Below are 20,625 nucleotides of genomic sequence, written 5' to 3'. Positions count from 1 at the left end.
ACCTGAACCACCCAGTAATAATCCCTAGGGTGAGTACTCCGTAAAAAGTAGAGTAGATGATATGTCCGATCTTCCCATTCCTCTCCCCCCTTCTCCCCACCACCTACTCACCCTGTCTCGGATCTGAAGAAACCGCGGGCCCCCCCTCAAAAATGAAAAATGAAAAGTAGAAAAATAAAAAAGATCCCGATCATATCCCGGTTGGGGTTTACTTACCGACTTTACCCCTTGCATTGCTTTTTTTTTCCCCCCTCATCAACACGCTATCTAGCTAGTATCTTCACAGCGATCAAAAAACCTGATAATCATGTAGGTAAAGTAGTTTATTGACCTCGCTTAGCTGGGCATCTTGCATACCATATGCATATCTACCGTCTGTCGAACTGCACCTGATTACCGAAGAAAGCCGTGAAACCTGACTGAGTTGCCGCTTCCTATAGCCGGCTGTGCAAGCTGTGTAGTGATAGCCGAAGAATGTCCGTGCATTTGGTATACATATGTAGCCAAATTTTGGGGAGAAATTGTGTCCGTGTGTTGCCTGCCGTCTTTGTCCTTTCGGGATTCTCCATTTGAAATAGTAGATCGACTAGAATAGGCTGAGGATGTTTGCGTCAAAGTGGTCCCAGTTATGTTGGTTATATCTCCTGAAACTATCGGTATTCGCGGACTAGTAGTCAAGTAGTAGCTGTCCAGCCACATACTATGGGCAGATATCCACCAGAACCAAGGAAGGCAGGTAGATAAGTAAGTAGGTGTACTACACTATTGACACAGCAAGCCATTAGCCACACCGAACAACAACACCAACAACCACAGACTAAGTAGACGAAACTTGGAATTCTGCACCATACTGTACCGGGCAGGAGTCTTCAGCCTCTCTTCATTTTCTCTCCTTCCCGAAATCCGGACCCGACATGCTAGGCAGTCCAGTCAGTATCTGCAGGATGCATTTCCAAGACAAAGTATGAGTATGTCAGAAGATCCAAAAGAGAAGAGGGAAGGATTCTTCAGCTGAGCCTCCTTCTCCTCCTCTGTCTCTCTCTGCGCCATACTCTGTAGATGCGAGTGAGCGGGGCAAGAAGAACGGAGTTGGCACTTGGCAGAAGGGAAGTAGTTATGTATGTATGTTAGGAGTAAGTTACTTACCTGGTTGTCTAGATAAAAAACTAGACAGAAGGTATTGTAACTAGTAAGTATTTAGAAGGGAACCTCGGCCACTCGGCGATAACTACTTCGTTACTAACTACTCCGCACTGTACGGTGTAATATACACGGTACCTGCCTAGTTGGGCAATTGGTCTGTTGAGCATTGCTTAAGTGCCCGTTTCAAAGCTTAAAGGATGAGAAACTCCTCCGTATCTAGTCAAGCAAGCAAGTAAGTAGAGTAGAGTTAACTTTTATCTCTAAGTAAGTGACTTTTTGGCTTTCTGGCAGAAATGATGACACTCGTATCTGATCCTTTGATAGACAGATAACTAGATAACCCGGCAGACAAAACAAAATACGGTGAAGACCACACCATCACCACCAGCAGCATCATCGTCATCGTCATAATCACGAGATTCAACATCCTGCCCCGCGCGCCCGACAATTAATAATCATAATGATAGTAACTAACTAACTAACAAGTTAGTTCGGCCTTCCGCACTCCGTCAAGTAGTGCTAGATACAGAGTGAAACAAATCTCTAAACATACCATGTCGATCTACATTTAGCAGCGCGACCGAAGCCCGAACTAGCCCGCAATCAGAGGCGCAAAGAACCAGTGGCTCAGACGCTAAATTAGGAATGAGAAAAATTGCGGACTTAGAACCCAGCTAGTCTAGCTGGTTGTTCACCTAATAACACAACCAGTTAATAACTCCGTTATTAATGAGGAGTAAAAAAGCCGCGATGACGATGACGATGATGATGTTGCCGCTGCCGCTGCCGCGTCTAGGGGAAAAAAGGAATGAGAGGAAAGGGAAAAAAAAGCAAGAAACAAAAAAGGGCCACCCCCTTATCGAAGAGGTTCGGATATTCTGGAACTAGTGGCGTAGCGCTAGGAATTGGATTCCCAGAGTTTTTCTTTTTCACTCACTTAGTAGATAGTCTACTATGTATGCTACTTTCATACTGCCCTAGTTAACTCCTACTAGTCAGCATGAATCCACTGGGGCAAAACGAAGATGAAAACATTATGTACTTGTAACATGATGTAGTAGCACAAAGGTTAGTACCTACGCTAAGCGTCAACGTCTTGTCCGTCCTGTGGTATGATATCGCTGTGCATGGCAAGTGTAGATCTGATTGGGTGGTAAATGAACACATGGACGGCGGCGGAGTTCACCGTGGGTACATATACATAATAGATACATTTTAGTATCACAAAGGAGGCAAGACCAAGTAAGTAAGTAAGTATGCACAAGAACAGGGTGTCTCCCTGGGTTGGTAGTACAAACTTCCCCCCAAATCTACTTACTTAAGATAGGTACGGGAATGGGAGTGGATGTTTATGTGTATACCCTGTCTATAGTAGGTAGTAGTTAACTATAGTAAACCCTCGGAAATAAGAACAAGGAAGCAATAGCAAAACTTGAAGCACACTAGAACTAAAGAAGTCAAGGTAACTAACTATCCACACATGCCCGTCTGCCTAGATAGTAGTCTAGCTTAGTGTCCCGAGCAAAACCCCTCAAGCTAAGGATTAAAAAAGAAGGTCCAGGGACTGAATCGGACCGGCCGGCTGTCAGTAGTAGGAGTAACGAACTGGCCCCAGCAAGAATGGCAACCCGTCAGCGAGGTTGGCGCGCCAAGCATGACCTCAATACCAAGGGGAAAGGGGGCAAAAGGATGAGGAAGGGAAGGGGGAAAAAAAAGCCAGCTGAATTGAGGGATAAGCGATGGAGGCGAGGTAACTTGGCTCCGAACTACACTACTAATCCTCCTTCTCTACGGAGTACTAACGGAGGGTAGATCTGGAAGGAAATTCCTCATAATCGTCATAGAACGAGGCTGACGGATAGATGGAAAAGGAACTGATGTCTCGAAGCTGTCGCAGAAATTTCCGCAAAAGTAATAAGTTTTTTAAGACACGCGCCGATGGCCCCGAGCCACGTTTTTTCTGGCATGGTGGTGGTGGTGGTGGTGGTCGGGATCTGGATCCCTTGGCTAGACTGTGGGGGAATTCGCAAGGTGGCTAGCTAATGTCTATATTACTGTTTCCTATAACTGGGCTAGTGACTAGTTATGAGGGATGGGGTGTACCTGGTCTAGTTGGATAGTCTGAGGGGGTGGAAAAGGCGGGATGAAGGGGGGGAAAGGCAAGTTATACTACTACATAATGGTAACTAATCCATGAACAAGGCCGGAGATGTAATTACTAGTATCTATGTAACTGGTGGTGGTCGCGGTGTAGAGAGGAAAGAATTGGATCGAAGTACTTGGCACTTGCGCTGGAAGTAGTAAAGTAGTCAGTAGTGATGGTCCACTTCGTTTTCCTCCACTCATCGACCCAAAAGCGTGGCTGACAAGGCGTTGAGCAATGCAGTTTTAGTTAAGAATCAACGTGTGGGCTGCGATGGAATGAGCCGGCAGGAAGAACCAGCAAGTAATGTTGAGCGTCTGAAGGGAGGGGAATTATTAAACTGGAAGACCTAGTTAACTAATGTAATTGAAAATAAAAATGAGAAGGGAAAAAAGAAACGAAGAAGACTGAAAGAAAAAGAAAAATGAGTTTTGACAAGCAAGGGGGCGGCTTGGTGCCTAGAAAGAGATCTAGAAGCTTGCTCAAAGCATCTAGGGACGGAAAAGACTGTGCAACCGACTACGATACTGCCTTCATCGGAATGGGGTGCATGCAGACGGGCAAAAGCAATAACACCGCTACCATAGAATGACGACCCAAGTTGAAGGCGATATTGGTTGCGGTGTGAGAAGTGGCATGAATAACTAGCCCAGAGTGTGAGCGACTAAGAGGCAAGACTGACTAGTCCTGCTGAATACTGGGTCCTCTTCCATGTGCGCGGCTGGGGTCCGTTAGTAGTTAGTACAAAGTAGTAGTAGTCTAGGGGGGGGGAGGGAACAATTTTGGAAAATTAATTCGACGATTGTGATGTGCCCAAAGGATAGCGCTAAATTCGTAGGGTATCGTCGACTATCTATGGACCATGGGGATCAACACTGCATCCCTCGAAGCCCACTAATCTCCATGGCTTCGTGGTTAGCAAAAGACCAGGACTTCTTACTGGATATCCGGAGAACCTCAGCCAAGCTACGCCGGAGTTGGTCAAGCCAGGTTACCCCTAGCCATTTTGCGGTCAGTTGTGAGGATGAGCCACATGGTTTGGAAAATGGTCGACATGCTAAATTAAAATTAATCTAACATCTACCGAGGGGGGCGCTGCATGGATTGATGCCAAGGAATAGCATGATTGTTGGATTATTGCCGAGCTCTGAACAGACCCAGTTTGATACTAGTAGATTTATGGATGATGACTACTAACTAATTACATAGATTGAGATTACCACGGAGTTATTTAGGGGAACACTGCAGGGTCGGACCCGAGACGATGAGGAGAAGGAGGAGATGGAGACTCTCAAGAGTCAAGAGAGATGGCCATGGCTGATCGACATCCATGATCCATCAGCCGTAACTCAAAAGCCCCCATTCCAGGTTGGTGCTCACAGACAATGGGCTTTTCCAATCAAGACAGCCTGAGCGTGTGTTACCATCCTCATCTGGGAGTGCGTCAAGCAAACTCCTGATTAACCCTTTCCCTGGGGGTTGTGAAACACAGCACAGACTTCTGACACCAGCAGGTGGCCCAGTCTAGCGTCGCCCTCATCCTGCAGGGCCAGCTAAGACGGCAGGACAGCCAGGAATCAAATAAAATAAAATCATGAAATTAGCAGAAAAAGAAACGCACGACAGGTCACGTCGCCAACCCTATGACCAGTCATTCCTTATCCTCTAATAGGTATGTTGATGATATTATTCCGGCTGATCCTCGAGAGCAGTGCACACAAGGGATGGGGTGTGGGGGTTCGGGTCTACTGTACCTGCTACATACTGTGCCATGTATTATGCTACTGTATCCTCGCCTTTTTGGTTGCCTCGTCTTTGGGGCACGGACGATGTCCTAGTCCTCTTTCCTATCCCTGATGCTTTTGCTGGGATCGATGTCCCGGTGGATGAGGTCGAGTCAGTCCATTACAGCCTACAGGATTGATCGCATGACGAAGCGCGTCGCATTGTGTCTGTGTGTGTGTGTGTGTGTGTGTGTGTGTGTGTGCGCGCGCCAGTCCCGCTGTGCCAAAAGAGAGCTGTCCCGATCGGAATGATGGTTGGTAGGGGTCAAGTGCTAAGGAAGACTAGTTAGCGGTTGATGGCTTTGCCAAAGCGTTACCGCCCAGTAAGTAACTATGGAGTACGTATCCCGGTACACAGTATCCCGTGGGATCTGCCCATCCTGCGTTTATTACCTAAGTAAAGCTGTGCCGGAGATAGCGGCTAACTAGTGCTGTCGACCTTCAAGTAATACCCAGCTAGTTACTTAGTGCAACATGGTCGAAGAGTGACAGAACTGGTTTTCTCCGCATCGAACCATTCACGCAGAAATGAATGTTTTGGGTCGTGACCCGTTCTAATGGTGGATGATCGTAGCAAAGACGTAAGTAGTAATCAGCGCGGACAAGCGCTATCCGGAACTATTGCCATCGGTGGATCCCTCGTTGGATTTAGGTCCCATGTCCTGGGAGCGCCCGACCGATCGCCGTAATTGGAGATTCGCGAGAGCCTAGAGGAAGTTCATTCCGAAACTGATTATCATGGACCCCATTCTTATTCGCCAGACCATGAGAAAAGGGCCTCTGGTTATGAGGTCTCCAGACTCACTATCCCAGAGGTGGAAGGCAGCAAGTCCCAATCTCGCCCCCCGATTTTCGGATGATTGCCAAAGCCAGCGTGCTGGATGGAGTAGTAGTAGTTTAGCAGTAGCAAGTCGGGTGGGTACCAGGCCATGTGTGCAACTAGTAGTTCGTTGATGTGCGACGTAGGTACACTGAGACAGACATCTTGAGACTTGAGAGACGGGGGAGGAGACTGGGGGAGGAGATGTGGGTGTTCCCAGTATCCAGGTTGAAAGGACCGCGAGAAAGCGATGGGTCGAAGTATGTATGATCTAGTATCTACCTACCTAGATAGTTTAACCCGCAAAGACGGGCATTGATGACAACATCTCTATGGAAATCGATCCCGTCACAGTTGAAAGGAGACTGCATGATGAGCCACCTGACTGTTCAGTCTTGTTTGGGGAGGAGTTGAGGACGTCCTCAGGCTCTGTGGGAAATTCACCCTCTCCCCTTCCCCTCATCCAATGAGAATCCTTTGAATGCCGTCCTTTTCCCCGGCCGATTGGCGCCCTTTTTGGAGGGATTGCCACCATGACCAAATCATATTTCTACACGAGCTCGAGGCGTGGCACAGTGCATCCTAGCTTATGCAGGATAACATATCTGGGAACCTATCATCAGATCAGTTCGCGGCTGGTCATCCATTTCAGACAGACCTCAAGCGTCTGGCGATGCGCACCGTGCGTGGCCAACATGCTGTCGCCGCCGCCGCCCGGGAGGGACGGGCACAAGTGGGCGCTTAGTTCCCTTTCTTTCTTTCTTTTTGCATATGTATAGCTAGGAACTAGTAGTAGTAGTAGTAGGGAGGGAAGAGAAACGCCGAGTGGCGTATGCGGAAATGAATGAAGGTGGAATTGCGGTCACTCATGCACCCGGTGCTTTGGATTGTTAGTATGTTGGCACACATGATTCCTATTTCTTCTGATCATTGTTATAATCCGGTGCAGGGGAATAATACGGAGGGACACATAGCAGGAACTCCCCTCCCATTACTCGAATAGGCCACCTGCGTTAAGCGTGCAGAGGGGAGAAAAAGGCACCGTATCCTATGCCCTGCATGGATTCCGATTCCTGATTCCTGATTCCCGAATGGGAAATGCCACTGACATCTCATCTCCATGTTTTCTTCACACGCGTGAAAGAGATTTAGAATCTGGCTAAGTTTCGGTAAGGTAGATGTTGAATCCGTCTGATAATGAACTAGATAGGATTTCTATTTCTATTTTCGATTCTTTTTCCTAATACCCAGCTCTTGTAGTTTGTTTTTCTTCCCTGACATCCCTTCCGTCATAGCTTTGACGGTCCTTGATCAGCCAGAGACCCATGCAAAGTAGAGAGTAGTGCGGTAGTCTTCTCTTTACGGAGGACTGCTATGCTAGTAATCCCAGTGGACTCCAGTCGGTGGTTCGAAACGGGAACCACCTTTCATTTAATTACAATGATCTACTATACAGTACCGACTAGTACTAGTTGATACTAGTGGTGGGGGGGGAGGGAGAGAAACAGAGACCGAACTCGTGTCTGCTGCTGTTTTACTTACGTCGCCCCCCTTCCCCGTTCTGGTTTGCCTGGTCGACATTCTTGGGGAGGGGGGCGATGATCGCCTGTTAGATCCAGACGACCCTGTCATTGTGCGGCATTTCTTTACTTTTGATGGTCGGTGGGCGAGATGTCAAGGATAGCGCCACCTGCCGCGTCCGCTGTTTTTGTTGACGCTTCCCTTTTGGCTGCTTTTGCTTTCTCTCTGGTTCGAAGCTGTCTAAGCTTCCCCCTCCCTCTCTCTCTAGACTATCTAGAGCACCTGATAACTGTGCTATCAAGGGGGAATAATTACTAAGTATATACTAACTAGTTAGTAGCTAACAGTGACTTGGTGACTTGGTAGATAGTTATTCCCCGTTTGGTGCCACTCTTGATACCATCTACTAGTTACTACTATTATCTGCTAGGACGATCCGCTCAGACAACAACCTACTACGTACTAAGTAGTAGTCTAGTGAGAAGTGAGTAGTAGCTGCACTGAGTCTTCCCCCCCCCAAATTTCCTCCTTCTCTCCTCCCCTCCGACAGCCCGCCTGTCTTGAACCCATTCCCCCCAATCACCTTTCACATGGTGCCTGCCCGCGTTACCTAAACGGGGTAAACCCAACTTCTCGGACCGGAGCAAGACCTTCGACCGACCAAACTAACCAGCTAACTAACCATGACCCAAACCACACTCTCTGGTCGCGTTCATTTCCTGGCCCAAGTCTACGGTTCACCGTCCGTGGCGCTACTGGATGCATCCAGGCAAATCATCTAGCGCGCTGTCTCTTCGAGTGTAATTTTTTTTTTGTTTTTATAATTTTCATTTGTGCGAATCCCCTCTGTTGGCTCCCTTTCTGGTCTCGCTCTCGCTCAATCTAGCCACAACGGACATGCAACAGCTAGTACTAAGTACTAAATACTAAATACTCAAGAACGTGGGGACTTTCAGCACTGTGGAAATACGGAGAACTAGGGAGTCCAGTGACTCAGATTCGGTGGGGAAAAAGAAGGCATTGCCAGCCCAGAAAAATGGCACGGACACTTGACTGGATCCTGGGACCGGACCCAGACCGGTCGGGTCGGATTCGTTCCTCCCACTCGCCTTTTGGATACGAAGCAGTACGTACACGTAGTTAGTAGAGAAACATGCCGACCTAGTACGTCGAATCATCTGCCACGCAATCAATGCCATTCTCCTTTGCCTGTTAGAATGCATTGATTCTGAAAATATTACTCCAAGGCATGATCGCTTAAACTCCCAGTGATTAACTAGTTAATGAACTCGATATTAAAGATGTGTCATTCTATGGGGTTATTTAGTTATATCCGCCCTCGCTCCAGTCTACTGTTTTCTTTTTCCTCGCTCTCTCTAACCGAACCCGGGCCCGGGGCGCTGGTTCGGAATACGAGGCGTCGTCGTTTCCCAGCAAGTAAGGGATGAATGGCAACTAACTGGGAGCTGTAGGTATGGGTCGAGCTATATGCCTCCTAGTCCCATGCTGGGGCACCTTGGATTAGACACTACTACTGTAGAGTTAGCTAATGAATGCGCAGGATCCTTAGACTGCCAGCATAGCATAGATAGCATATAGCTTTGAGACTGTCTGTCTGGAGTGCAGCAAGTGAACCTTTCCATTTCTCTGGGGTTGCCTCCTGCTTTGGGTCGCTGATCATCAAGTGGGCTCAACAGGGACTTTATCGGAGTTTTCTGGTTCAAGTAGTCCTTTTGTTACCAGTCACCGTGTAGCAGCTAGTAGTAGACTACATGAGGTGCGTCCTCACTTGACCAGCGGCCCATGTATGCACCAGGCACCCAAGAGTTTGATCTTTCCCCCGGTGGCTCTTGCAGCTGCATGCAATACTATATGTATGGGTCCTCTCTCGGTAACCATTTGAGTTTCTGGGCATAGTAAGGGCTCCCTGGTCACTGCCGAAATCCTATCAGTCAGGCAGGCAGGCAAGCAAGCAGGCACGGCTTGTATGAAGTCAAGTCTGTTGCAGCTTGCTTCCTAGTAGCTCCTTTTACGGGATGGATTGGTCATGGCAAACGAATGTTACTTCTCCAAGGTCACTTTTTACTCTTGTCCCCAAATCTCTCGTCATGCAAATTGATCATCCTCCATCATGCGATATCCCACTAACTCACATTGTGCCTCAGGCTCGAGAGCAATCAATCTACTTAGAGTTTCCTGGCAACTGGGGTCTGTCATTGCTGGCCCACCGCCTCCGGAGGAATAACTAAATGTCAGCAAGCCAGCAAGCAAGTCACCACCGGCCTGTCAACGAGGGTTAACTGACGATCAAAATCCAATTCGCGCCTGGTAAGTGGTAATCGAAAGATAGTGCGATCTTCCCACTGTGGTAGAGTCTATTGTAAAACTAGTCCGATGAATGCTTTTTATTTTCCCTTCTCCCCCATCCCCCCCAGTCTCCTCAAGGTGGAATTGAGTTTCGACAAGCACCCACCGGTGCGATCGTCTACTGCTCACCCACTTTGTCGGGACCTTGCTATCGGATCAGTCCCCTTACCATTCGGTCTGGAAGGACGATCTCCTACCTGAATCGCACCTGCTGTTGACCAAGATGAGCCGCAAACCCATGCTAGTAGGGGGAAGATTGGCAAAAAGGTCGTGCTCTCGCGTCTGTCGGCGCTTCCGTGGGTGGATTCGCCGGGCAACAAGAAGATAGCTCAGATTCACACAGCCTCCCCCCAGCAGCAGCAGCAGCAGCAGCAGCAGCAGCAGCAGCAAGTCGCCTATGGCTTTTGGATCTGCTGGGGATCTCCCGCGAAAGTTTTAGCGACGGTCCAATATAAGCTCTAGGAACGGTGCCCCCCTGAATCCTGACAAAGTTACCGACAATTCCAGTCGATTCAACTCTAAACATTTTAGAGTTGGGCAGGGTTTTTATTGGTTTTCTCCTAGCGACCTAGTCCGGCCCCTACTGCTGCTTTGGCCTGAGGGCTCTCAAAGATGATCGCCGTCGTGTGGGGACCCTTTTTCTTTCCTATTGTTCCGCTCAGATTCCGTCTAACTATTCTGACTATTATTATTATTTTCCACCACCCCCTTCCCTGCAACCAGTCTCCACGCCCTTCGTATTCGAGCGTGCGTGGCATAGGCACGGTATATGTCATGGAGGATCAATGACTATTTGGGCACTTTGGGGGGTTTCTACGGAGTAGGAAGGGATTGAAAGCTCCGCTTCTGCCTTCTTTCTTTCCCGATCGACCATCCCTGCTGGCACATTGGAGCAAAGACTTTCTGCACGGATCCCGACGGAGCCTGACTGGAACCGTCGGCCGGTCCAGTGGAAGGCCTCGAATCTAGACATCGAAGCTGCCTTGCTGACGGGCACGTTAAGTCTTTCTTTACTTATTTGGTTTTATTCTGTTTTATTATTACCTCCTACCATTGAAGTCGATCAACTGGGCATATGAACGTCAGTGGTCAGTCGGAACCGTGGAGCAGGGTACTGAGTAGACGGCCATCTCCTTGATCTCCGGCCGCAGTGGTGGCGGGAGCGCCGCGGAGGAGCCGACGAGATGTGAGGCAGGCAGGCAGACAGACACTGGTAGAGAGGAAAGTTGACGCGGCGCACAGTCCTCCTCTTGGGCATCTGGTCGTCATGCGGTTCCGTCTACTCGTCACAGGCCACCACGGGGGTTGCGCTGTCATTTACTGGTTATGTTTCTATGGAAGCTGACGAAACCAGTCGTTGTTGAGAGGGTTCTATTGGGCTGGAAATAGGTCACCGGTGCGGCCGGGATGGATCGTTTAACGACCAAAAGTGCGGGTATGTTGATGGGCGGTGATGATGACAACAACCGAGGTCATCGATCACTTTCATCACTCTCTCCATGGTGTGTATGTGCGCCATGTTTCTCATTTTCTCGGCTCTTCCTTTTTATCCTCCCCCTCCCTCTCTTTCTTTATGCCTGACATCCCTTCGGTTTGGCATAATGGACATGAGATTAGTAGGAATTTCTTTATCGAATGTTCGTTGAATGATGGACAATGACTACGCAGCTTAAGTGATAACTATGGAGCAAGAGAGAAATCGGAGAGAGGATATGAGGAGGGGAGAGGAGGAGGGGGGGGGGAAAGCTACTGTGAAAAGGCGCGCGCATATGGGCCGCAGAGCTCGGACCGCGTTTGCCAGATTGGGGAGGGTCACGAAATCAAGCCGGAGGAGTGCCCGGGGATGAAGTAAGTAAGTAGTAGAAGTAGTTAAGTGCATTCCCGATTCGATGTGTAGCAACTAGCAACTAGCAAATAGCAATGGGATGGATGGATGCAAGTTGCTTGGGGCGTCCCAAATCTTTCTCCAGACCCTCTCTCTTCGCTCGCTCGCTGGGACCAATCCGAACGGGGCGTGGCCGCCTTGACGCCATGCAATAATCACCCGTCCTTTTCTCACAACTCCCCGAGATCTGAGCCCTGGCGCCGTTTGATTGAGTTGTTCTTCTATTTTTTATTTTTTTCTTACCTCGTCATTTTCTTTCTTTTCACTTTCCCGTCCCCTTCCGTGAGCTATCTAATTTAGGTATAACCACTGGGATTAATTATTATGGTTTGTGCGAATAGTTTTTCAGGAACCTGATGTTTTGATTGATGACTATGACGATAGATGGAAAGGTAGTATTGGGGAAGGGGAAGTAACTATGTAAGTAACTTAAGTAGTAATGTAAGTATGTGTAGTGTTTTTGCTGGCTGGCTTAGTAAAGATCGCCCACTAGGGAAATATTAGGTAAGTACGGACGGAGTACTAGCTAAGTAAATTGGCAGCTGCTCGATGACGATGGTAGGAAAAAAGGGTGATGATTTAATAATGCAGTGTCGATGAGGCGAGGAACAAGTTCTGCCTATGGAGTACTGTTTAGTGTCTATGGGAGGAGAAAAGGAAGAGGATGAGGAACTAACCCCGTATTTGCTAGTTACTGAACGTCGGACGGATGGGGAATAGCGGCCATCCACTATAGTTACTAACCACTTTCATCTCTTTAGTCTCTAGTCTCTAGTCTACCAACAACTTCTCTCAGTTTATTCCAATGTTAATTGTGTGTGTGATACTATGTAGTGATACTGAGCCAGTAGTATATATCAAATACCACACTTTCTCTTACAAACTACTACTCCGTACATACTCCGTATATTACCACTTAGATACTTTGCTGGTCGATCGACCTGCCCAAAAAGGGCAAAAAAAAAAAAAGAAGTGGGTAGTCTTTTACTGGGCCTCCCGATCAATGACCGGTGCAGTGGTGCACATCAACTTCTTTTTCGTCAGGGGCGGAGCCGTGGTTGGGCAAACTGCAAAGACCGCTGGACCCACCCCTGCAGCCAACCCCTCAATCAGTTGTTCCGATGAGGAGGAGACTGGGAGAGAATGGGGAGAAGAAAGGCGAAAGAGCGCATCATGGGATTTGGGGGGATGGAGAATATGGATTCATGGTTCGTTCTACTTGTTTCCTTATGATCAGGAAGGGAAAACAAGGAGGGAACAACAGGATTAGGAGTTCCATATGACGTTCTTTCGCCAATTGGGCTGCTATGTCTTGCTTGTTGCTTGTGAGTAGTACTCCGTAACAGAAAAGGAATGCGGAGAATGAATGGCAGACGACCCGATAAGATTCCTCATCCATCGACGATGATGGGGAAATGCAATCAGTCAATCAATCAATCAATCCATCGCCCGCACATTCCTGAGTCACTCCTCCCTCCCTCCCTCCCTTCTCCTCTCTTCCGCTATAGGATGATGGTGCTGTGTATCACCCAGTGGGATATTATCGTGACAACACTTCATGGCGCTCCGCCCCCCTCCGTCCTCTCCCCTCCATCATCGTGTGGTTCAGGTATCGAGGCGGTGGGATGGGTTGGGATGGGATGGTCATCCCGACCGTGCACGGTAATTGAGCCGCCAGGAATACACGCTCAGATGTAGTTAGTTTACTACTGTGAGTTAGTAGCTCTGATCCCTCATGGGGCGTCTCTCCTCCCGTCGAATTATTTCCCGCCTCCTGTTTCTTCCCTTTTCTTCTCCCAACCAAAAGAGGTGTAGGTAAGTTAAGTAGGCCCAGGCGGCTCACGCCTAACTGACACAGCCTCCCCCCCTCCCCCGTGAATCCTCCTCTCCTCCCAACCGAAAATCCCTCCCGCACTAAGTTGATATACGATGGCATTAATATCCCTCGTTAATCGTGGGTTCTCACCGGGGTATGGATTGGATAGGTGACAAAAGATGGAACGGAACGCCCTAGTTGGTTAGCAAATGAGCTCCCTGTCCCTCTCGTTTTTCTACTCATGGCTTCCTTCTCATGGCTTCCATGGGCACAGATAGCGGGGGTGATAGTCGTGGAAAGATGCCTAGTTATTGGTGAAATACCATCTTCTTTACTAGCTAGTAGTAGTAGTGATGCCATCTGATCTACCGTGATCAATCCGGGACTAGAGAGTGGAGGAGGTTATATCACTAACCAAGAGAACTTGGAACTTAGTTGGATATACCAACGGGAATTGGATGGCTTTTGTATGTACAACAGCTGTTCGTTTCCCCTAAGCGGCTTGCGCATGCTCGTTCGTTTTACCCCGGCTTTGGCTGACATCCCTCCCCTAACTCACTACTACTGCTTCTCTCCTAGCTAGTTTAGCTAGCTAAGTTAGTGACCTACTTACCTTCTACCTAACATTGTACTTAAATCACACTCGCGCATACTTAATTAGCCCATATCCTCTATAACTATCGCCCTATCTGAACATCGATCCTCCCTCCCTCTCTCTCTCTCCCTCCCCAGACTTGCACCGCGTGTTCCTTACCCGAGCCTATCCGTCATCCCATCTCCAATCTGAAATCCCCTCATCCGATAATAACCCGATAATTTCCAATCCCATGCCCCGTTTATCCATCCTTCAGGTACCTGCCATTTACCACACCGTCCTGGGGCGTCCGTCTCATCTTGGTTTTCGTCTCGAATTGGCGGTCCCTTAGCGATCCTCCGATCCACTCTCCCGTCCCCTCATTAACCTCACCCAACACACAACCCCCCCCCGGGGCCCTCTTTTCATCAATTTTGACTTTCACTTGTTCTACCTAAATCTAAAATCTCCCTCATCCTCTCATCTTGAATCTCGGATTGTTACATGACTGTTCTCCACTACTGACTGTTTCCCTGCATTGGCGTCTTTTGGAGGATCTTATCTTGGTCATTCATTTTCCCCAAAGTTTACGCACTATCTGGAGGGAAAGCAAGTGGAAGAGCCGCAAGTAAAGACGACGACGTTGATAACAGCAGCAGCAGACTCTGTGGAATAAGTTCTCAAGTTGAGTTCTGTGTGAGTGAGTGGGTGTGCAACAAGGACGATACAATCAACGTCACTCCGCTGCCACGGCTAAGGTTGGGACCTTACTTTTAGTCGTTACCAGCAACCCAAAACCAAACCAACCCCAGCAAGGTGAAACGGGGTACCTGCTTCTCATCATCCCCGCCAGCGTGGATTCACTTTCTTCAGTACTAAGTAAGTTGTTACTCTCTTGTCTGTTTCTCTCCTTGGGGAAGTATGAACCAGGATTGGATCTCCAATACCACAACCCGCCAACACATACATCCTACGACTGCATTATGTATGCCCTTTCCAGTTTTCTGTTCATTTGCTGTTCGCTCTTCTCCCTGCGAGATTGATCTGTAGACATCCATGATCACTGCCAACGTGCTGGTGGTGATGGGTGTTTGGGTTATCTCAATTTTCCCTGTTCCTCCTCGATCATAGTTCCCATGCCTATCTTGTGTCATCCTCTTTCTTTACTTACCCTTGACTGAACCTGCCATTTGGCTGGATCTACAATTTGCATCGATTGCGGTGCCCCAGTGGATCTAGTTGATATTCTGTTTGTATTTTATTTCATTTTCGTGTTTTGTTCTTTACCTTGTGTTTTTGTTGCTATTTCCATACATCTTATTTTGTTTTTCGCCCCATACCCACACTAGCCCATTCTTGCCGTCTATCTTTCAAATGTTGCCTCCCCAAGAAGAGTGAAGCAGGAGATGTGCGTGTGTGGTGTGGTGCGCGCATCTTTTCCTCTGCTCAGCCCTTCGGGTTTGGCTGAAAGGAATGAAAGATGGAGCCCGCCGATGGCCTCTGCCTCATGGCCGGAGAGATCCACCGGCGGCGGTGCTTCTGGCGGGCTCGTCCTGCTCCTTGGGATCACTAGTTGCACCCACACCCCGTCCGTCCTTACCCAATTTCTGCCTCTGGCACTGCTCGGGCCTACCAGTCTGGGTCGCCCCGCCTGCAGGCCGGTCGCTCTTCATGACGGAGGATGTTTGGTTTTTTACAGAGTACTCTCTCGCTGAGCATGTCCTTCCCTCCGTCTGCCTGGCCGTTTGGCGTTCCCTGCAACCCGCACCATGCCCGGCTCTGGTTTAGTTTGACTGGCCTTTTCCAATTCCCACCCATTCATCGCCTTCGATGGTAATTTTTCTTTCCCTTCCCTGGTTTTCCTGATCACCAGGAAGGGGGGAGGGGGGAGAAAAGAGGGAGGGAGAGGGCCGCCAATTACTTTTTTTATTTACACTTTCTTTTCCATCTTAAATTTTCTTCCAGAAGGAAGAGAAGATAGATAATTGTTTCTCATGTTAACTGTGTTTTCATATTGTTTTTGATGGTGTTTTTTCTTTATCTTTACTACTTCTTCTTCCCAAGACACTTTCCCTATCTTTGGAAAGGGAAGGTGTGAGAGAGGAAAGGGTAAAAAAACACGATCCTCCTTACAATACCATACATGGGTACCCTGCCAATGTTCTGGGAATTGGGATGATTTTTTGGCGTTCTTTTTTTCCCCATTTTTTATTTTTTTTTGGCACTGTTCTTCCCCCATACAATTATTTCATAATTTCCATTGGGATGGGATTGCATTCCTTTTTTTTCCCTCTTATTTTATTTTTCCTATTTTTTATTTCATTTTTCCCTTTTTCCTTATTTTCCTTTTTCTGATTTTCGCTCTTCACTTTTTTTATTTAATTATTTTTTTTCCCTCTTCTCTCTTCCCTTTTTTTTTTTTTATTTCGTTTCCTAATTTATTATATTCCTGATTTTTCCCTTTTCTGGTTTATTTCTATCTGCCTCTTTCCCCGTCTCGTTCCACGGATGTTTAAGGTCAACTATTGTCCCCTCTTGTCTTCCGAGTCCACCACACTCCTTCCCTTCAAGCAACCCCCCCCCCATTCACTTTGAAACATTCCTGATCTCTACTTGCCTTTGAGGATTCATCGCACTTCGTTTCTCGCATGGCCCGGGTGGCTTTACGTGAAGCTCCAAAGTGGATAAATCGGCTTACATACCTGCTCCGAAACAGGCACCGAACAGCTCATACGGCGTAAGCTGAGCTGGTCTCTCTTTTCCCTCCTCACTATCGCTTCTCGCGCAGTGGATTGTTGCCCCATTCACCAGTTCCCGAATCCCGCATCGTCTTGCGCAATAGCAGCAGCAGCCGCAACAGCAACAGCAACAGCAGCAGCAGCAGCCTTTTGGGTTGAAGAGAAACTCCCGGCCCCAGGGTATTTAAACTCCCTGTCAAAACGGGTTTCTCCTTGCAAGCAGAAAGCTTGGGAATTCCCGCAGCTGGTTTGGTTGGAGACTCAACCTACCTCGATCCGATCGCTATCCGTGGAACCGGAGCTCCAGTCGACCCAGCTGCACTAGGGCCAGACGCTGCTCTCCAGATCCAACCCTTTGCCTGTGCGAGGATTTGGGAAAAAGGACGGGCCCGTGCTCGCTGTCGATCCGGCTCGCCCAAGTCTGGTAGTAGCCCTTAAACTCAAGAAGGAGGGGGGCGCTTTAAACTCGCGCCATCGGCCCTCTTCTACGGTTCAACCATCACCGTCAGCTCTCTCGACTTGTCATTCTCTCACCTTCGCACCAGAGGTTCCCACTCCTCGTCTTTTACCCAAAGGTTATTTGCCTCCCCCTCCCTGCTTTTCTGGAGTTCCCCCGATTCACTCCCTTTTTCCCCCTCCCTCCCCCCTCCCCCATTCATTTTTTTAGCTCGGGACATCGTCCTGGCTTTTCTCATTTTGCAACGGTCGACAACAAAGAAAGAAATTCTGACAGTCTGTCAGGCGGGATTGTTGTGATCCTATTCACTGTTGTTTCCTCTGCTTGGTGTCCGGAACGCCAGTGACACCTTGGCCAATCCGTCTAGCCGAGTTACTGGGAAACCTTGATCAACGGTGGTGTTAACCTTGATTGATTTTACCTCTTTGCCCCCCTTTCAACTAGGTTCGAACCTACAAACAAACGCAAAACAATGGTCAACGGCACCGCTACGGTGTTGGAGCCCACCTTCACGGGATACGTCGCAACAACACAGGATGCGCTGATTCTCTTCGAGGCCTGTCTAACGGGTGTGCTGCACCATGTGCCCCGTCGGCCGCACGATCGCGAACGTGGTCACCTCGTCCGCAGTGGCAGTGTGTTCATCTACGAGGAGAATTCGTCGGGAATTAAGCGATGGACAGATGGAGTGACCTGGAGCCCCAGTCGAATTCTGGGCAACTTTCTCGTCTACCGCGAGCTGGAGAAGCCATTTCCTCCCGGCGAAAAGAAGCGAGCGATGAAGAAGGCCAATCGACGCCCAGTGCCTTCGACAAGACCTGGGGAGCCGTATCCGCGACAGGACAGCAATGGCGGCTATTCGCCGTCCTCGACACCCGGTCAGTATGGTACAGACCGACCACACCAGTCGGACGTGGAAAGAGCGTTGGTCGGCTCGCTGGTGGACTCGTACGGCTTCAAGGATTCGGGACTCGTGAAGAAGACGATGAGTGTGACGGTTTCGGGGGTGACCCACCATCTGGTCTCGTACTACAGCGTGGAGGACGTGATGCGCGGGCTGTTGAACCCGCCATCGATGGTCGACTCGCTGCGGTACATCCGGCCTCGTGCAGAGCTGACGCAGAAGCAAAGCTTCCGGGCGCCTATCGATGACCTGGAATCCGGAGCCATGGAGAATCCGAGCGACCCGCATGCGATTTACGGATACCGACCTCAGTTGGTAGCGCCGCCCGGGTATGCGATCCCCAATCCTCATCCCGACTTCTACATGCACCCCGCGCCGTACGCTACAACGCATGCTCCGCAGTCGGCCGCAATCCCAGGATACTCCATGGCCGGGTCGATTTCGGCGCAGGCGGCTTCCAATCCGTTTCTCCCTGCTCCATCTGCACCCACCCAAATCCCGCAGAAGCCAGACGACTATGCCCAATTTCGGACTCCCACTCAGTATGGAACGAGCTTTGATGCCCTAGGCCACAATGCGCTGTCGTCATCGATCCCTTCGACACTCAACACGGGCATTCCGAGCTCCTTGAGCGATCGCAACCGATCTCAGTCGGACCACAGCCCTTCCGCCTATCGAAACTCGTCGATATCCTCACGCAGCGTTGCGACCGACGCAACCTCGCCCATCGACCCAGCGACCCCGGCCACATATTCACGGGGAGGAAGCTTCAGCCTGGGTCCGCTTGACGGATCGCACCAACCGCTAGAACAGCGTGGCATGGCTGCGTTTGACCCAGGCATCCCGCGCCGGGAGTCGAACCCGATGCCTGCGCCTTATTATCCGGGCGCAGACCGGCATCCGTACTATGTGAGCGCCACCGCACCGTCGGCTCATGCCAGTTACCCAGTGTCGACATGGGCAGCGGCTGCTACTCCAGCGCAGCCTCAGATATGACTCTGAATCCTTCACTGACCATGGCTTTTGGTCTCTTACCCTCGCTATAACTTTTATTTCTCACACAACCCCCCCTCTTTATTTCTTCCGTACGAATTTTATTCTTGTTGTTTCTCAGAAGGGCGGCAATTTGGGAATAGACTATGCATATACGCTGTGGATGAATACCCGGGTGGGAAAACGCTCTTAGAGGAGACATGGGTGGCTTTTTCCTTGTTGCTGCTGCTTCTGTTACCCCTACGATGATACGATGTCGATCAAAATACCTTCTTTCTTTTTTCTCTTCTCTATTTCTCATTATTAGCCTGTTCGCGGGTAGTACCCTGGGGGGTTTTCTGGGATTTATGCTGTGTTTGCTGTTTGGTGGTCTCTGACTTGTGCGAGTGTGGATTGGTTTTCTGTCTTTTCTTATTTTTTCATGCGATTATGAGCAATGGGACGGTTTTGGGTGGCATGGTTCTGGGGCGGCTATCTGTGAACTCTTTGTTTGTTGTCTTGCTACGTGCTGCTTGCTTGATGCTCATTGCTTTTGTGCTTGTTTCCGCTATCATCATATCCTTAGTTGTTACATATGGGAGAAACCATGGGTCTTTAGTGGTGTACATGGAAACTTTTTGACGAGATGATCCCGCACTTTCGTGATCTGCATGCATGCACCCAATCAATCAATGCTGGGGTTTCTATAAAAGCTCATATTCCCCAACCTGCTCTCGCTTTTCTGTTTGTAATCACTATTGGCTTGGGAGGTTGTGGTTCGGTTTAATGCTACGGGAGGGCTTTTTCTTGTCATGTGCGAGAGAGAGGAAGGAGACCAGCTGGTGATATCATCAATTATCATCTCATCACATCATTGTCGGGGGGTCTAGACAGTTGCCCGATACTAACCAATGAATTGTTAGCTCGTTCGGTTAGTTGTTGCTATGATATGAGAATGCGGTGGTGGACTAGCTATAACCTTCCCCTTCTTATATTATTGTTAGTTTCATACCGATGACTTCCAAAGCTGATAATACAATGTACGATTATCAAGAATGTCGTTCTAGTTAATGTTCCCTACTATTGATGGTAGACTTATTATAGTCCATGCATATATAATGCATAGTAGCTATATTACTGGATATTTAATTGGAAAATATAAGTAGTAAGCAAGTAGTATATTGGTTGATGGTCTAGACCATTCATCTAAGGTCTAGAAAACAGGGAACTCACTTAGTTACTTGTCCAAGAGTAATGTGTAGTGGATTGTAGGTATTAGGTAGCAATTTGATGGATGGATGGATCGATCGAACCGGGAAGTTAGCTCACTGTTGTCTGGTCTGGTAGAATGATGTGGATGTGGATGTGGATGTGGATAAGGTAGATGAAGAAACTTAAATGTCACGGTGACACTTCACTTTGCTCCACCTATCTTAACCGAGGGAAGGTGTAGGTAGGATCTAGAACCATACCGTAGATTCTCTCTCTCTCTCTCTCTCTC

At 48.8% G+C, this 20,625-nt stretch overlaps 5 protein-coding genes across 5 annotated transcripts; 2 read left to right on the top strand and 3 right to left on the bottom strand.

Annotated features, from left to right (window-relative positions):
- Window positions 1–4,189: 4,189 nt before the first annotated feature.
- On the top strand, window positions 4,190–4,699 carry ASPBRDRAFT_32874 (uncharacterized protein; the record flags this gene model as incomplete). Its single annotated transcript, XM_067623060.1, has 2 exons — window positions 4,190–4,297; window positions 4,496–4,699. The coding sequence occupies 2 exons, from the start codon at window positions 4,190–4,192 to the stop codon at window positions 4,697–4,699; spliced, it is 312 nt and encodes a 103-aa protein (XP_067476400.1).
- Window positions 4,700–5,161: 462 nt separating this feature from the next.
- On the bottom strand, window positions 5,162–5,583 carry ASPBRDRAFT_295220 (uncharacterized protein). Its single transcript, XM_067622668.1, has 2 exons — window positions 5,417–5,583; window positions 5,162–5,339 (listed from the first exon to the last, which is right to left on the bottom strand). Exons 1-2 carry the CDS (start codon window positions 5,447–5,449, stop codon window positions 5,199–5,201), a joined length of 174 nt encoding a protein of 57 aa, XP_067476399.1. The 5' UTR covers window positions 5,450–5,583; the 3' UTR covers window positions 5,162–5,198.
- A 1,465-nt stretch (window positions 5,584–7,048) lies between these two features.
- On the bottom strand, window positions 7,049–8,610 carry ASPBRDRAFT_77427 (uncharacterized protein; the record flags this gene model as incomplete). The annotated part of the gene is made up of 7 exons (XM_067629362.1): window positions 7,049–7,259; window positions 7,429–7,496; window positions 7,541–7,675; window positions 7,913–8,021; window positions 8,051–8,076; window positions 8,461–8,520; window positions 8,546–8,610. The coding sequence occupies 7 exons, from the start codon at window positions 8,608–8,610 to the stop codon at window positions 7,180–7,182; spliced, it is 543 nt and encodes a 180-aa protein (XP_067476398.1). The 3' UTR covers window positions 7,049–7,179.
- Window positions 8,611–16,857: 8,247 nt separating this feature from the next.
- ASPBRDRAFT_57678 (uncharacterized protein) lies at window positions 16,858–17,450 on the bottom strand (the record flags this gene model as incomplete). The annotated part of the gene is made up of 3 exons (XM_067627783.1): window positions 16,858–16,984; window positions 17,088–17,249; window positions 17,326–17,450. The coding sequence occupies 3 exons, from the start codon at window positions 17,448–17,450 to the stop codon at window positions 16,858–16,860; spliced, it is 414 nt and encodes a 137-aa protein (XP_067476397.1).
- Window positions 17,451–17,720: 270 nt separating this feature from the next.
- ASPBRDRAFT_198711 (camp independent regulatory protein) lies at window positions 17,721–19,148 on the top strand (the record flags this gene model as incomplete). Its single annotated transcript, XM_067621231.1, has 1 exon — window positions 17,721–19,148. One exon carries the CDS (start codon window positions 17,721–17,723, stop codon window positions 19,146–19,148), a length of 1,428 nt encoding a protein of 475 aa, XP_067476396.1.
- Between the last annotated feature and the right edge of the window lie 1,477 nt (window positions 19,149–20,625).

The sequence above is a fragment of the Aspergillus brasiliensis genome (assembly GCF_001889945.1).
Source record: "Aspergillus brasiliensis CBS 101740 unplaced genomic scaffold ASPBRscaffold_11, whole genome shotgun sequence".
Taxonomy (NCBI): Eukaryota; Fungi; Ascomycota; class Eurotiomycetes; order Eurotiales; family Aspergillaceae; genus Aspergillus; species Aspergillus brasiliensis.
Note: the sequence above shows the minus strand (reverse complement) of the source record. Positions and strands in the feature narration are given on the sequence as shown.